The sequence below is a fragment of the Lampris incognitus genome, chromosome 5, assembly GCF_029633865.1.
Source record: "Lampris incognitus isolate fLamInc1 chromosome 5, fLamInc1.hap2, whole genome shotgun sequence".
NCBI lineage: Eukaryota > Metazoa > Chordata > Actinopteri > Lampriformes > Lampridae > Lampris > Lampris incognitus.
The window spans coordinates 41,366,402-41,384,386 of record NC_079215.1 but is presented as its reverse complement, the minus strand read 5'-3'; the positions used below and the strand labels follow the sequence as shown (position 1 = coordinate 41,384,386).

General features: G+C 45.0%; 1 protein-coding gene across 1 annotated transcript in view; it reads right to left on the bottom strand.

Annotated features, from left to right (window-relative positions):
• Positions 1 to 1,304: 1,304 nt before the first annotated feature.
• Positions 1,305 to 17,985, bottom strand: part of maml3 (mastermind-like transcriptional coactivator 3) — a 267,723-nt gene continuing 251,042 nt past the window's right edge. Inside the window, exons 5-6 of the mRNA XM_056280840.1 lie at positions 11,704 to 11,782; positions 1,305 to 2,738 (exon numbers count right to left, since the gene is read on the bottom strand). Of these exons, the coding sequence (XP_056136815.1) occupies positions 1,609 to 2,738; positions 11,704 to 11,782 (1,209 nt within the window). The 3' untranslated portion in view covers positions 1,305 to 1,608. The remainder of the gene's footprint in view (positions 2,739 to 11,703; positions 11,783 to 17,985) is intronic.

The following is a 17,985-nucleotide window of genomic DNA, read 5'->3' as shown; positions in this document are numbered from 1 at the left end:
TATGGAAAAAAAAAAGAAAAAAAAAGCAAAGCTGTGTTTTTGGATGCAATTAGGGCCTTGGTGGCTTTGGACTGAGACAACCATGGTGTAAACCAGCTGTATCGAAATGGGAGACAAAGACCGCTTTGTGATGGGAGGACAGGCGTATTTTTCGAGAGACAACACAGACAGAGGGATAATTTAGATTTCGTTTCAGTTTACAAGGACATCAACAGTACTGTTTTTTTTAAGGTAAGACACAACAACAAATACCACATTGTGGTTGGGCTTTCAAAGAGAGTTAAAAATTCATTGTTGTTTTTCTTTAAAACAAAGTCACTTGTGGTGCTTGGATACATTCAATGTCCTGCAGTCATTTTATTCTGTATTATTTAGTCCAACACCTGCGATACAGTTTACATAACCTGGACAGGTGATTGGAGGGCATTATGCAATATTAGCTCTCTTAGCTCCCTCTCAGACAAGTAGGTATGCTCATCCTGCACGGCTGGCCCTGTGTGCCTGTGTATGCATCCGCTGAACTGCATCCGTGGGTGTCTGTCTGGTTGTGTCACTTGTGTGTCTGCATATGCATTCATGTGAGTCCGGGTGCTTGCCGTAAATGCCAATTCTTTTTCTCTCACTGCATGTGTACGTACACACACACACACACACACACACACACACACACACACACACACACACACACACACACACACACACACACACGCAGTTCCAGCTGCAGCCACCAAACACAGCTCAGGTCAGTTGCTCGTTGAAAACACTAGAGGGCAGACTGTGCGCGTGCAGAATTGATAGGGGGAACATGTTTTTTTGTTGTTGTGATATTCACTGTATAAACAGAGGAAGGGAGGGAAGGCAAGGGTGTAGACACTGAGGTACGATTCTCTAGAGAGGGAGAGATGGGAAGAGAGCACGAAGGAGGATGGCGAGAGAGAGAGCGTTAGAGAGAACAATAGTTAAGGGGGACACATTGAGTGTGTGTGGTGGTGGTGGTTGGGTACAAAATCTGAGGAAGGCAATGAGATTTTGTAAGGTGCCTTTCTTCCTTCTGTTCTTCACATAGAGATCTGAAGTGGCGAGCTGCGTGCTGTTGGCAGGCAGGCAGGCACACACATACGCATGCATGCACACAAACACACACACACACACGCAAGACCTCAGAAATACAGTCTTTCCCCTACCCAGTCTGTGGTGTTCAGTCAGCCTGTGTTTGTAAAACAGTGTCTCATGGCATTGAGTGAAGGGGGGTGGGGGATGGGGGCTTAGTTTGAAATGTAGGAACACAAGATACGGTGCAGTTGTACTCTCACAATGGAGAATAGGAAGTTTATGGAAACACACCTCTTGATCTCTATATGGGATTTCCATTGATACCACATTTTTCAGTCTCAAAAACGCATGCGTGCGCACACAAACAGAAAAACCATAAGACAAGAACGTACTAATAAACTTATCAATAACCTTTTTCATGTTTCATAAAACAAAACCATGACAGTTACTTAGTCTATGTCATGTCTTTTTGTTTGATTTTCCCAGGATTTAATGTTTCTCCCACTGATGATTACTTCATCTAGTAAAAACTATGATCTCCAAGTTTTCTGTTGGCTATTGGCTAGGGAAAAACTCCTCCATCCACCCATCAGTTGAGTCCAGTTCCGCCCCGGAACCATCGCCCAATCCGAAGGCTCCTCCACCTGAGGGCCCGCCCCCATACCCATAGGATGACATGTCCTGACTGGCTGTCCGCTGGTAGCCCTGAGGCTGACCCCCAACACCAACACCTCCTGGACCATAAGGCCCTCCTCCTCCACTACCCCCAACCCCTATTCCTGGACCCCCTGGGCCTGGAGCAAAGCCTCCCATCCCAGTCATACTCTGCCCCATAAGCCCCTGGTTCATCCCCTGGTTCATTACCATGGGCCGGGGTTGGTTGGTCCTCGGCTGACCGCCCATGTGAGGGCCCATCATTGGGCCGCCCATGCCCGCTGCTGGATTGCCAACCCTGGGGTCCATTCCCTGACCCATCCCCTGAGCCGGGCCTTGAAAATGTTGCTTGGCCATACGTGGGGGTTGACCCGGTTGCGTCCCGTAGCCCTGGGTAGAGTTAAAGCCTACCAGGTCTCCTCCTCCGACTCCTGTAGTCCTCCCAACTCCCCCCATGGCCGGCAGACTCTGTCCTTGTTGCTGTGGCCAACTGCCTCCTCCCATACCACTGCCTCCTCCTGCTCCGCCACCAACTCCCAGTATACTCTGCAATCGCTGTGCCTGGGCTTTGGTGTTGGTTGGGCCTTTGAGAGCTTGTTGGGACAGTGAGTTCATCAACATCCCCTGTCCTCCATACCCTCCTGGCCCACCACCTCCGGCTCCTCCATGCATACCCCCGGCTCCAGGGCCTGTGCCTGCCTGCCTTGGGGGACCTCCAGCTGGGTTGTGCTGGGGCGGGAGGCCCATTGGGGCTTGGACACTTTGGCTCTGGTGCTGTTGCTGGTGTATCATTTGGCTCATGGAGGGGTTAAGGCCATACAGCGACGCCTGGTTGGATGCTTGGCTGCCGTATGGGAGCCCCATGTCAGGCTGGGGCCCCACTGACCCCCCCTGGGCCTGAACAGAACCCATCTGGACCATCTGCTGCTGCTGCTGGCTCTGTTGTTGCTGCTGCTGTTGTTGTTGGAGAAGGCGAGCCGCCCGGATGTTCTGGAGAGCCTGACTCCTAGAAGCCAGCTCCTGAGGAGTACCTGGAGGGGAAGAATGAGAGGAGAGGTTAGAGGGAAGAAAAATGGAGAGAAAGGATAACAGAGCTCAGTCAACAGATATTGGTAAATTACAAAAAGTGTTTTGTAGTTTTCCTCCACAGATTACACCATTACATTGCACAGAGGACTCTTTTATTAAGTCAGTGCTGTGAGAACGAGTGTATTTTCAGCCCGTTTACTTTGGAAATACCAGCCATCCTAATTATGTTCAAATCCTACTACACCAAAACGGTACCAAACTAAGAAAGCACAAACGCCACCCTTTCCTCCTTTCTTTAACTAGGAACTTGCCAGCGTCAAGCCCGAAGAGGCACACAGGCATGGAAATGCTTCTAAATCCCCCAGTAAACCCACTTTCTATATGAGTTTTTCTCAGTTGCTTAAATGCTGTCCTCAAATGATTGTTTACATTCTCAAAACAGTCTTGCAAAACCAAATGGATGATACAGTTTTCAATTGAATTGTATCACCCTTAACATGGATGCATACATACGATCACTGCGCAAATCTTACATGCAAAATCACTCCACTGGCAACAATCACTATATTGAAAAATATTGACAACATATATGGGAGATTATAATGAGGAAATACATATTTGAAAGCAAGCAGTCACATAAAACCTAATCTAACAAATGCAAATTATCAGCAATCAGCTCACATAAGCACAGATACCATATACTTTGAGGTTACCAGTGAACTGTGTTGCTGAAAATGGAGTAAGAAGTCGCCATTAAGGGTGGGTGATATATCGAGTATATTCGATATATTGCAGCTTTTTCTAAGTGGGATGTAGTAAATACCTATATCACGAACATCGAGTACAAATTGTCACGTATTTTTTTAAGCGTGAAACTCACTTTCACTTCTCTCCCTCTCACAGACACACAAAAAACCCAAACAAACCCTCATATATATATATATATATATATATATATATTAATATATATATGTGTGTGTGTGTCGCACACACTCGCCCGCCCAGCCAGACCACACTCCTGGGCGAGTGTGTGTGACGTATGTAGGTGAGGCGTGTGTTTTTGTATCTGGATGGAACAGAGGAAGAGCCAGGAGAGAGCGAAGAAGTGAAGCACCAAAGTGAGTTAATATGTGTTGTAATGATGTGCCGATTATCCACGGGCATCATGGTTAATCTAGCGACTGGGTGGGCTGAGTCCTAAAAATTAACATTCTGATTAATAGTGGATGGATTGATGCTAGGTGAAATAATACATCATTAATGAGGAAAATTAGAGAATGTTATTGTTAATTACATTCTCTATAATGTTAACATATTGCAGCGAATTAGGGGAGCAGTCTGGGAACCGCCACAGTCGGGACACGAACCTGTATCTCCTGCACCGCGGGTGACAACATTAACCAGTCAACTAAAGGGTCCGACTTGTTAGCCAAGGGCTAACGTGTCGACTTATTCGTGTACGTTACACTACCCTCCTCTTTCAGGATAGGGCAGCCGGGAAGTGAACTCGTGGCTCCCGCACCCTGGGCAACTACGGAGCTGATATGCTGAAGGGCGCCCCCGCGTTTCAGCATATCAGCTTCCTCACGCCTCTGGTCGCACGCGCTTCCGATGGCCTCATGGTCTCACCATCCCACTTCTGACACCAATGCAGCGAATTAGGGGGGCAGCTCGGGAACCGCAAAAGCCGGGATGCGAACCCGTACCTCCTGCACTGCGAGCGACAATGTTAACCAGTTAACTAAAGGGTCCAACCTGTTAGCTAAGAGCTAGCGAGTCTAGTCATCTGTGATCATTACACTCCCCCCCCCCCCTTCAGCATATCAGCTCCCTCACACTTCTGGGCACACGCCCTTCCAATGGCCTCACGGTCTCACCATCCCACTTCTGATACCAATGTAGCGAATTCAGGGGGCAGCTGGGAATCCACTGCAGCCGGGACGTGAACCCGGGTCGCCCGCACCATGGGTGACTGCACTAACCAGTCAACTAGGGTCTGACCCGTTAGCCAAGGGCTAGCGAGTCTAGTCATCCGTGATCATTACAATATTTTAAGCTTCATTTTTCGTCAGGTACGAATTAGCAGCCAATTATGCCGTCCATTTTTCTTAAGCAGCAATGGAGGCCCAATAGAAGTACTGGGTATGTCACATGCAACAGCTGTGACGCGCTGTGTGTGTGATCAGGTGCGGGTCTCTAAATCGGAGAAAATAATTCGTTCTGATGGGTGGCGGGTGGATGATTTATGCGTACATGCAGATTCTGATGACGTCAGAGCCGATTCGTGCCTCACTAACCTACACATTCTCACTCCCAACTCGTCACATATGGACGTTTGTTGAGGATGACCTCTTCGTCACTATTCAATGCTCTAGGTACCTCTTTAACGTCAACTTTCAACGTGGAGGGTAGTTGTAGGCACCAAAAAACCAAAAACCAAAAACAAAACATTTTATTTTTTACCATTATTTATTTTCACGTTAACAGCTGTAATGCTACGTTCAGACCAAAGGCGGCGAGAGAGTTCGCGCCGCTCTGTTCGCCCGTGTTTGGCCGCCATCTCCGCCAGGTGTGTTCGAGCAAACGCGAATTCGCTGTTGACGTCACAACAAGCAGTCGTAGATACACCAACGCTGCTAGCAAGTTTGCTAGACCGCACACAACAAATACCACACACGAGCAGTTTGTGTTTACTTGCGATCATCATGGATGGGCGACAGAGATCAGTTGCGGTGGCTCTGCTTTATATCAACTTGCGCCGCCGAAACCGGCGTCAGCGTTCTGTTTGGGTTCATAAACCGGAGACGTGCCCAGCTTGGCGAATTTCACCGGCTCGTTCAGGAGTTGCGTTTGGACGGCGTCCGAAAAGAATTCTGGGTAGGGGGCGTGTATTCTTTCCCAACATGAAGGCGGGTTCTAACCCTACTTGAAGTCGATTGGCTATCGCCTGGCGAAATATTCGCCCGAGTTGGACATTTTTGAACTCCCGCGAAGGCGCGTTCGTCGCTCGATTCGCCCAATTCGCGCCGCCCGTAATTTCGCCGCGAATTATTCCGCCCATTCGCCTCCTCCCATTGACTTTGCATGCATTCGCGCCGCCCAAAAAATTCGCGCCGCCTTTGGTCTGAACGTAGCATTAAAAGCCTATATGGGCAATTGCATGGTTTGAATAAATACTGTTTTGTTGAATTTAACCTGGTTGTGTTTAACCCTTTTTGCATGCAAGTTTAAAACTGTTCCAAGAGGAAACCACTGATGAATATTAACAAGAATGTTTTAATGTAGATGGATGTTGGCGAGACTACTAGAATCATCGTACTGGTGTGACTATGCATCACAGGGTTAAACTGAGCCTTTATGAAGTACATTAGAGAGAGTTCATATCGAAAAATATCAAGATATATATCGTGTATCACGATATAGCCTAAAAATAATGCAATATTAATTATAGGCCGTATCGCCCAGCCCCAGTTGTCATAGAGCGGTAAGAACCTGGTCTTGTGGGAGGAAGGGGTGTTTCTTTGTGATGGTATGGCAGGTTGCGGCATGTACAGTCAAATTGACTGTATATTTTCAGAATTTTCTTTCATATTCCAGTAGTTTGGGACATTGTTTGGAATAGTGTTATACATTTTTCATGCATTTTTATGTGAGCAATAATCTTTATTGACGGCAACACTAGATACAATAGCCTATACACCACTGAACCCCAATAGGCCACCCATGGGCCGCAAGAGCCAATGTCTGGCCTGTGCCGATCCACTGGCACTAACACCTGTCATAACATGTGAAATAAAGTACGCAACAGGTGAAATAAACTGACGGAAGAAATACTGTATGCTCTCTGCGGTCCTCAACGCCCTTTTCTGTTTCCCACCTGCATTTTGTGAAGACCCTCCCTACTCTGCATTTGATTGGCTAGTTCTCATTGCCTCCGTTGGTTATGTTGGGATAGGGTGGGGTAAGGGTTAGCCAATCAGAGAGTAGAGTAAGGGGAGCTTCCCACAGTGACTTTAGCTCAGTTTTTACAACAATAATACCCACAAGGCTATATAACAAACTTTTACGGCTAGGTTTCCATCAGTCCCTATGTCTCTGCTGAGTCTTGGACGTCTTATTGGGCAGAACACACAACACAATGTTTTGCTGCAATTTGCCCTTGTTTTGCATCTGATTGCAATTATCCATGTGGCAAAGTATAAATGGTGGCTTTGCGCCAAAAACACAGTAGGCAGGCTCAATGTCATCAAGTATAGCAAGAACTGTTTGACCTGGCAACCTGTATCTGCAAATGATTTCGGTCACAGTTCGATAAAAAAGTAATATTCTCCTGCGAAATGTCCGCTCACGAGCACGCCTGGCATGACGTTGCCCTCGCCTGGCTAAAATCGCTGCTGCCATGATCACTGGAAAGTCTGGGCGTCAGTTACCGCCAACTCTCTGAAGACGCCAACAATTTTCACTCGAACGGCATGTGGCTATTAGCGCTGGTGTTTGTGAATTGGGCTTTTTTTATATTTATTTATTTATTTATTGTAGTGAGGCTCCTTTGCATAGAAAGGGACCGATTTTGCACCAAATGTATGCATATAACCTAATTTAAATACGTGTAAATAGCATTGGAGCACCGAGACACTATTTGATTGGCAGCGCAGTTAGGAGTGCATTTCACCCTTTGAGAGTCCTTTCAGAATTACACGGTTTCTTTTTGTCTTATTTGTGCGGGTTTAGCGGCCACAAAAGCCGCGCAAACCTTTTGTGAATTCACCAGTGAGTGTTTTGTCAAGAGTGATTGTTATTTGGGATGCTTTAACTGTGCGCTCTCCCTCATGCCTCTGCTCAGCTGACCAATCCTGGAACTTCAGCGACGTTATTGGTCACCTTATCCAGCAGCCCAATCAACTCTGTGCATAACTGTAGTCCACTGACTTCCAGTTTCTACTGCAGCGGTCATACCAGTTTCCTGTTTGTTGGCGTGTGCTATTGACAATGGCACATTTTTTACAATGCCTGCAAGATTTAACATGGATAAATGTCAACAACATGCACAGAATTGTCGACAAACTTTCACTTGCACCTACCAGCAAACGGGTGAAAAGTTTCAAATTGTACATATCAAGTTACGTTCATAGTTACTACAGTTATGCACGGAGCCGGTTGTGTCAAACTGATCACGCAGTCAGTCAGTCAGTGACATTCGAGTAAGGCTGTAGGGCTGCCCCATCGGCTGGTCCAGCCAAAGAGAGTGAAAAATGTTTATTTTTCCCAGAGCACATTTAAAATTTTACTTAACAGGTCAGGTTAACAGGCCCTTACGCATGTGTTGGGAAGCAGCGTTGCACACCAATGGGTTTTGTACATTTTCATGGTCTCCGTTCTGTTTTGTTAAAAGGTGATGGATATGTGTTCAGTTTTCTTTCTTTTTTTTACTCCAGAAACATGCACAAATAGGCACTGAACTATATACTAATTCTTAACCCCTTTTACTGATTTTTAATAAAATGTGGGAGATTGTATTAGGACTGAGTGTTCAAAATAAACATTTTCAAACCTTTATGGTTGCAACTCTTTATTTTAAAACAGAATGGATTAATTATTATTATTATTATTATTATTATTATTATTATTCATCCATCCATCCATGCTGCTTATCCTGGTTAGGGTTATTATTATTATTATTCTTTCTTTCGTGTTTCCTGTTTTACATCCTGTAAAGCCGGGTCCAAACTATGGACCTGAGGCACTATAGGGCAGATGTCACTTGATTGACAGTACTCGTCGTAATATGTGGGCTGTTCCGAGTAGGGCAATCTTCTGGACTGCGTGGATGCTTCCTGGGATACGGTTGGTGAACTTTTCCATTCGCTTCTTCATGAGTCCTAGAGCTCCGATGACCACTGGCGTTGTTTTGGTCTTCATACCCCACATCCTGTTGATTTCAATCTCCAGGTCTTTGTACTTGGTCAGCTTCTCTGTGACTTTCACTGAGGTGTTTATTTTTTCGGATGGTATTGCCATGTCGATGAGCATGACCTCTTTTGCTTCCTGTCCTTGATAACGATATCGGGCTTGTTGGCTTTTATCTCTGTCAGTGTGGATGGGCCTATCCCAGAAGATGGTGACATCATTGTTTTCAGTGACCGTTTTTGGCTGTTGTTCATATCACTTCTCAGTCGTCTTGATCTTGTAACTCCTGCAGATCTTCCAGTGCAGGTATGCTGCTGCCTTGGTGTGCCTGTATATGTACTTGGTCTTTGCCAGGTCCGGGCAGCCTGAGACAACGTGGTCGATGGTTTTTTCGTACATTCCACAGATACTGCATTTTGAGTCTGTTCCATCTTTGATGATATGATGGTGATAGGATCTGGTTACCAGGCTCTGGTCTTGTGCAGTGATTATCAGGCCCTCCGTCTCTGCTTTCAGCCCGGTGCTCCTCAGCCACTGGTGTGTCGTTTGTTGGTCCACGTCTGCGTCTTTCATTGTTTTTGGGTACTTCCTGTGCATTGCTTTGTCCTCCCAGGTTTTTTGCAGTTGCCGCTGGCCATGGTGTTTTGCCTTCTACTTCACTCGTTTGGCGTAGATGGTAGTTGCCTCATTTTCTGTTGGTGGGGTTTCTGGGATATCAAGCTCTTTCTTGAATTGTGTAGCTTCTTTATTGATGGAGTAGATCTGAAGTTTTACTATTCGGATGAGTGGGTCATCTGTTTTTGTCAGGTATGCAGCCAGCCCGATAGTGGTAGTCTTGAAGGTCAGTTTGAGTTGGACTAGGCCTTGTCCTCCTGAAGCTCTTGGTAGGTACAGCCTGTCAACATCTGCTTTCGGGTTATTATTATTATTATCGCGGGGATGCTGGAGCCTATTCCAGCAGTCATTGGGTGGCAGGCGGGGAAACACCCTGGACAGGACGCCAGGCCATCACAGGGCCCACACACACACACAGACACACACACACATTCACACCTAGGGACAACTTAGTACGGCCGATTCACCTGACCTACATGTCTTTGAACTGTGGGAAGAAACCGGAGCACCCGGAGGAAACCCACACAGACACGGGGAGAACATGCAAACTCCACACAGAGGATGACCCCCCAAGGTTGGACTACCCCGGGGCTCAACCCCAGGACCGTCTTGCTGTGAGGTGACTGCGCTAAACACTGTGCAACTCACAAGCAAACATATTATCTCATATATTCTAATATCTATACCATCATCTATGTTTTATTCTGTAATAACTGCGGTATGTGGACCCTATGCTACCATGCAAACGGTTATGCAGAGTGATGCCTTAGAAGAACCATTTCTGGGTCCAAAAGAAAACAAGATCCAGCATCCCCGCGACCCTGAGTAAGGGTAAGCAGTTTGGATAATGAATGAATGAAAGAATGAATTATAATTAATTAATTAATTAATTAATTATTATTATTATGGGGGAGGCCCCAGTGACCTGATGTTCTTTGAAGGGAGGCTCCCTGTCTTACACTTAGAAAACCCCCTGGTATAAGGTAAAGAAACATCCATTCAAGACTGACCACGTCAAATTGATGCTGACACTTTGCATATTGCACAATTATAAAAACACATTTCCATTTGGTGTCACTGTTGTAGTCATTTACATTAATTTTGAAACATGAGTTTTTAATTTTAAATGTTCTGGGGACTTTTGCAGGTTAATTATAGTGCTGCACTAAACATTTAAACTGTTGTGGGAATTGTGCTAACAGTTTTGAGAACGTAGACAATGTTTCAGGAATTGCATTTAACTAACAGGATAAAACTGTAAGTGGGGAGTAAACAGTGGAAAGTGATGTGACATTGATGTTCAACACATCACATGAAAGTATATTGCACTTACTGTGCAAATGTCTACCGCACACTTGACGGCAAACAAGGTCAATGTAAGAATGGCCTGGTTGTAGGCAAAAATGGAGTGTCAAGGAAGGATGCAAAATGGCTGCAGAAGGAGATATTAGCGCAACTAAAAACTAAGCCAAGTCGGAGACAAATCAAGACACAATATAATATCAGAGTAAAGCTGGTTTAAGAAAAGTAACAAGTCTAGCAAACAGGCAACGGAAATAACAGGTATTGTTTTTGTGCCAGTCTCCCGCTGATGGCTCCCTCCTCCTCTCCATGCCATCTCTCAGAAAGCCAGACAGAGTCTTTGATGGCTATAAATGGCTTCCAAATTGACTATGCTCCTTGCACAATGCTTCACCTCCTTCATCCTCATTCTCATCCAACCAACTCTTGTCTCCATTACCAAGCTCTCCATCCACCTTCTAGACCATATACCTATTCCTCTCAGCCAACCCCCCCCCTTCCCCATCCATCTCTCCAACTTCACCGGAACTCTGGGGGATCCAGGACAGACAGGTTGCCGTGGTAACAGGCAGCATAGGAAAATAGAGTATTTTTCCAGAGCAATAGATGCACAGCGAAAGAGAGAGAGAGAGAGACAGAAAGAGCGAGAGACAGACAACCACTATCAGTCCAAGATTACTACATGTTGAGTTGGTTTGTGTGCATCTTTCTGGGTGTGTTTGTCTACATGTCTGCTATATTCTGCATTTGAACCTGCACATTAGATGTCTGAGTGTAGACTAGGTAGTAAGTGTCAGAGTCTGAGGTCACTACGGTGAGTGCATACTTCTATAACAGAAATGTGTGTGTAAGTATATGATAGTGAGGTGAATGTGGATACAACAGCACCACCCCCTATTGATGGATGGATATAAAATTTGTCACATACCTGTCTGGTACCAGCCAATTAGCTAACTAGATGCTTTGTTAAGAGCTATAAACTCAAAGTAATCCACCTTCTGATGTACCCATCAATACAATGATGGCATTATACAGGTCAGTAATTCAATGTTTTTGGTTTTCCTGGATTCTTAGATTATAATGCGCGTGCGTGTGTGTGTGTGTGCATGCATGCGAGATTAAGAGAGAACGTTAACATCTTACCTTGGTACTGATTGACTTGGGGGTATGGATTTCTCTGGGCCTGGCCCATCTGCCTGGGAAGGTGCTGCTGCTGTTGGAGCTGCACACACACACACACACACACACACACACACACACACACACACACACACTAGGATAAGTTAAGAAAGATAGCTAAGTCTACGTCTCAGTCTATTCTTTACTTTAGAGGCCTGCATTGTTATAGGATTTTTCTTTTTCTTTTTTGATTTTTCCCCCCTCCTCCGATACATGTGGAGTCCCCAGTCACTTCTTTTCACATGACTGAGGAGTTTCACCAGGGGGACGTAGCGCCTGGGAGGAACATGCTATTCCCCCCAGTTCCCCCTCCCCCCTGAACAGGCGCCCCGAGGAGGTGCTAGTGCAGCGACCAGGACACATACCCACATCTGGCTTCCCACCCGCAGACACGGCCAATTGTGTCTGTAGGGACGCCCGACCAAGCTGGAGGCAACACGGGGATTCAAACCAACGATCCCTGTGTTGGTAGGCAACGGAACAGACTGCCATGCCACCCGCACGCCCTTGTAATGGAATTCTTAGCTAAATGTGTGGTTTTACACAAGTGCACTGTACTGAAACAATTGTTACAACAGTATATTGTGTGTGACAGTCTTTTTAAACCCTTTATATATATGGGGGCGGGAGTGGGGCAGTCAGGGGCTTGTTCAAGCTGAACAGGTAGTCAAGATGGAACTATACTTTTGTGACATCTCATGTTTGAGCTTTAGGTTTAGGACACTTTATTGGTGACTGGACTTTTTAACAGGGACAGATCAAGTAGTGAAGAATGACAATACCACCTAACTTATGGCGGCCTTTAATGTAGGTGCGCCCCAGGAATGTGTGGTCAGTTCACTTTTACATTCACTTTTTACTCATGACTGTATTGCAAAATATGACAACTATTTGCTGACAATGCAACAGTGACAGGAGGAAAACCATGTAACACCGAGTCCATTTACAGAAAGATTATTGCTGGTCTTATTTACTGTTGCTTATTGTTGAATGTTGAGAGGCTGATTATGAAGAATCTCAATGTGATTTTAATACAAATGACCAATAAACCTCTTGAACCTGACTTCAATGTTGATTTTACACACATGCCCTTTTTGCCAGCAATGCCCCGTTTCACATTTCTTGAGTTCAGCTTGACTACAAGCATCAACCTGAATATATATCTAAGGAGTGAGTGTTCTGTCTTTCCAATGATCCTAAAAAGGGCAATTCCTTTGCGGCTCACCCAGTCCGTACAAACGATTTGAAACTCACAGGTAAGGTATATACAGTGCATCCGCAAAGTATTCACACCCCTTCACTTTCTCCACATTTTGTTATGTTACAGCCTTATTCCAAAATGGATTAAATTCCTTTTTTTCGCATCAATCTACATACAATACCCCATAATTACAAAGCGAAAAAGGTTTTGTAGAAATGTTTGCAAATTTATTAAAAATTTAAAAAACTGAAATATTGCATGTACATAAGTATTCACACCCTTTACTCAGTACTTGGTTGAGGCACCCTTGGCAGCGATTACAGCCTCAAGTCTTCTTGGGTATGAAGCTACAAGCTTGGCACACCTATATTTGGGGTATTTCTCCCATTCTTCTCTGCAGATCCTCTCAGGCTCTGTAAGGTTAGATGGGGAGCGTCGCTGCACAGCTATTTTCAGGTCTTTCCAGAGATGTTCAATGGGGTTCAAGTCTGGGCTCTGGCTGGGCCACTCAAGGACATTCACAGACTTGTCCCGAAGCCACTCCTTCATTGTCTTGGCTGTGTGCTTAGGGTTGTTGTCGTGTTGAAAGGTAAACCTTCGCCCTAGTCTGAGGTCCTGAGTGCTCTGGGGCAGGTTTTCATCAAGGATCTCTCTGTACTTTGCTCCATTCATCTTTCCCTCGATCCTGACTAGTCTCCCAGTTCCTGCTGCTGAAAAACATCCCCACAGCATGATACTGCCACCTCCGTGCTTCACTGTAGGGATGGTATTAACAAGGTGATGAGAGGTGCCTGGTTTCCTCCAGACATGACGTTTGGCATTCAGGCCAAAGAGTTCAATCTTGGTTTCATCAGACCAGAGAATCTTGTTTCTCATGGTCTGAGAGTCCTTTAGGTGCTTTCTGGCAAACTCCAAGTGGGCTGTCATGTACCGTTTACTGAGCAGAGGCTTCCGTCTGGCCACTCTACCATAAACGCCTGGCTGGTGGAGTGCTGCAGAGATGGTTGTCCTTCTGGAAGGTTCTCCCATCTCCACAGAGGAACGCTGGAGCTCTGTCAGAGTGACCACCGGGTTCTTGGTCACCTCCCTGACCAAGGCCCTTCTCCTCCAATTGCTCAGTTTGGCTGGGCGGCCAGCTCTAGGAAGAGTCCTGGTGGATCCAAACTTCTTCCATTTATGAATGATGGAGACCACTGTGCTCTTCGGGACCTTCAAAGCTGTAGACATTTTTTTGTACCCTTCCCCGGATGTGTGTCTCGATACAATCCTGTCTCGGAGGTCCACAGACAATTCCTTTGACTTCATGGCTTGGTTTCTGCTCTGACATGCACTGTCAACAGTGGGACCTTATATAGACAGGTGTGTGCCTTTCCAAATCATGTCCAATCGATTGAATTTACTACAGGTGGACTCCAATCAAGATGTAGAAACATCTCAAGGATGATCAGTGGAAACAGGATGAAACTGAGCTCAATTTTGAGTGTCATAGCAAAGGGTGTGAATACTTATGTACATGCAATATTTCAGTTTTTTATTTTTAATAAATTTGCAAAAATTTCTACAAAACCTTTTTCACTTTGTCATTATGGGGTATTGTGTGTAGATTGATGAGAAAAAAGGAATTTAATCCATTTTGGAATAACGCTGTAACATAACAAAATGTAGGGAAGTTGAAGGGGTGTGAATACTTTCCGGATGCACTGTATATGTCAGATGCAACAGATCAATCAGATTTTTGCAGTCTGTTCTGGTTGAGCCAGTATATATTAATATATAGTATACAGTAAGCCCACCAAGGCCCAGTGATGACAAACACTGATTTGTGCCACATAGAGTGACATAAAATCTGCATAAAATCTGATTTTACTATTCAGACTTGGGTCACATATCGGAGAGATGTTTGGGCCCATCAGGCACCTCAGAATATAAATATGCAGACCATAAATCAGATTTCCATACCGGATTGGTCGAGGCCCGGGTTACCAATGACCACCACTGGTACCGTTGGCCAGCAGGCTGCTGGTGGAAACTATGCTACTGTTGGGTGAAGGAGAGGGGAAAGACATGTGCAGAGGCAGCGGGAGAGGAGGAAGGGTAGGAGTGTTGAGGTGAGAGTCGGAACTTTGGATGTTGGCACTATGACTGCTAAAGGGAGAGAGCTGGTTGATATGATGGAGAGAAGGAAGGTTGATATACTGTATGTGCAAGAGACCAGGTGGACAGGGAGTAAGGCCAGGAGCACCTGGTTCAAACACTTCTACTATGGTGTGAATGGGAGGAGAAATGGGGTAGGGGTAACTCTGAAGGAAGAGTATGTCAAGAGTTTGTTGGAGGTGAAGAGAGTGTTGGACAGAGTGAAGTTGTGATGATGAATGTTATCAGCCCATATGCCCCACAAGTTAGGTGTGAGATGGAAGAGAAAGAATAATTCTGGAGTGAGTTGGATGAAGTGGTGGACAGTGTACTCAAGGAGGACAGAGTGGTGATTGGAGCGGACTTCAATGGGCATGTTGGAGAAAGAAATAGAGGCGATGAGGTGGTGATGGGCAGATATGGTGTCAAGCAGAAGAATGTGGAAGGACAGATGGTGGTGGATTTTGTGAAAAGGATGGAAATGGCTGTGGTGAATACATATTTCATGAAGAGGGAAGAACACAGGGTGATATATAAGAGTGGAGGAAGGTGCACACAGGTGGACTATATCTTATGAGGGAGGAGCAATCTGAAAAGGATTGGAGACTGCAAGGTGGTGACAGGGGAGAACATAGCTAGGCAGCATCAGATGGTGGTCTGTAGGATGACTTTGGGTATCAAGAAGAGGAAGAGAGTGAAGGCAGAGCCAAGGATCAAATGGTGGAAGCTGAAGAAGGAAGATTGACATGTGGAGTTCAGGGAGGCGTTAAGACAGGCACTGGGTGGTAGTGAAGAGTTGCCGGATGGCTGGGCAACCACTGCAGAGGTGGTGAGGGAGACAGCTAGGAAGGTACTTGGTGTGTCATCAGGACAGAGGAAGGAAGACAAGGAGACTTGGTGGTAGAATGAAGTATTACAGGAAAGTATACAGAGGAAGTGGGATAGTCAGAGAGATGAAGAAAGTAGACAGGAGTACAAGGAGATGCAGCATAAGATGAAGGGAGAGGTGGCGAAGGCAAAGGAAAAGGCATATGGTGTCATATGAGAGGCTGAACACCTAGGAAGGAGAAAAGGACTTGTCCCGACTGGCTAGATAGTCCATGGGCTAGAGCCCAAAATTTCCTATTTCGGTACACTCAAGGTGGCAAAACTTACTTATAACTTTTGAAAGGATCCATGTCTGTAGATGATATTTTGGTATGATAACCATTCCTGAGTGGCAGCTGTATCACAGTTATCAGCTCATGAAGTTAACCACCCCCTAAAGTAAATTGCATTTAGACGGTGGTGCATATCCTGGTTTAGCCTCATGGTCAGGACATTTTTCAATGTTCTATGATATTGTCTTTGGTATCATTTTAAAGGGGACCTTCTTAGCTTTCATTCAAGCCCTGTTGTGGATATTTCTCACAAATATAGAGGTCACTTGAGCTCTTCAACCCGTCAATATACACATCTTTCTGCAATGTTCGCCTAAACTATATACTTTCTTTTTGCCCTGTGGCATCTAGGAATATCAGGGACACAAAACACAAAAACTGGAATACTCACAGGACTGTAAAGATTCAGGAAATGTATAATATACCCATACTATTTCATTGTGTGAGGTGATTGTGAACCTTAAATTAGAAGGGCATTATTACTAAGAAACTAACTAGACCAAAGCCAGTTAGTCCATGGGTCAGACCAGATATCGATATCACCCAAGGTGACACAACTTCACTGGTGCCATTTTATTTGGTACACTAACAGAAGTAAAATAATACATGATAACCTTTCCAAATGAGCAGCTATTTCATTTTTCTTTCAGGAAACCTGTTTCTGTGCCTCTCACGATTGTAATATTTGCCCAGATTTTTACAAATATAGCATTTCAACACCCCTGGTACTGATTAGCCTAGCTTAAACTCTGGGACAGTTCTTAGTTGGCCAACAACCAAGGATAACCAGTACTGTGTACTTCCATTCATTGTGCTAAGCTAGGCTAACGTGCAGCCAGATAGCTTTCTACTAAACACATATAGAGGAAACTGGTATCTATCTTCTTGTCTCACTCTGGAGAAGATTGTAAGCTAATTTCCCATAATGTTAGCATGTTCTTTTAATGTATATGTTAATATGATTAGTTAAAGTGGCTACGAGGAACTTTCATCTTGTGTTGATTTTAGCGGCCTCATGTGAACAAAATACAGCTGTTGCATAGCAACTAGGTAATGTATCTATTTGTGGCTATGTAAGATAAATAATGGTAATATGACGCTGGTGAAGCAAAGTAAACTTTGTTTTAGTAGTGTTCATACACCTAAGTTACATGTATTTGTTTGTATGTGGCAGGTGAAAACTGACTGAATATGGCCACTGGTGAACAAGCAAGTTTTTACCCAATACCAAAGCGCCCACGGGTGGAGTGCATTATCCACTGTTCTGATGATACAGATAAGCTGGTTTCACTACAAAGTGTCGACTCATGGAGAACTCTGCTCAGGGCAGCTCAGATATGAAATCATGCACCAGTTTTGAAACTGGCAAAAGACATTCCTGAGGGACAGATTCCAGCAATCTACTACCACAGAAAGTGTCGCAGTATCTTCACTATGAAGCAAATTCTTGATGGCCTCCTTGCAAAAGAAAAGAAAAGTTGTGTCTCTGCTGAAGAGAAACAATCTAAGAGAGTAGCTCGACATGCTCCAAGTACATCTAGGACTTATGATGCAGAGTGCATATTTTGTCAGAAAAACAGCAAATATTCCAAGAGACAGAATACGAGAGAAGTACTGGTGCAGTGTCGAGAACTGCGAGCTGATGCAAAGATCAGGAGTGCAGCCACAAAGAAAAGGGACAGCAGAATCCTTGCCATTGTGAGTAGAGACCTTGTAGCAGCTGAAGGGCACTACCACAGGTCATGCTATAGA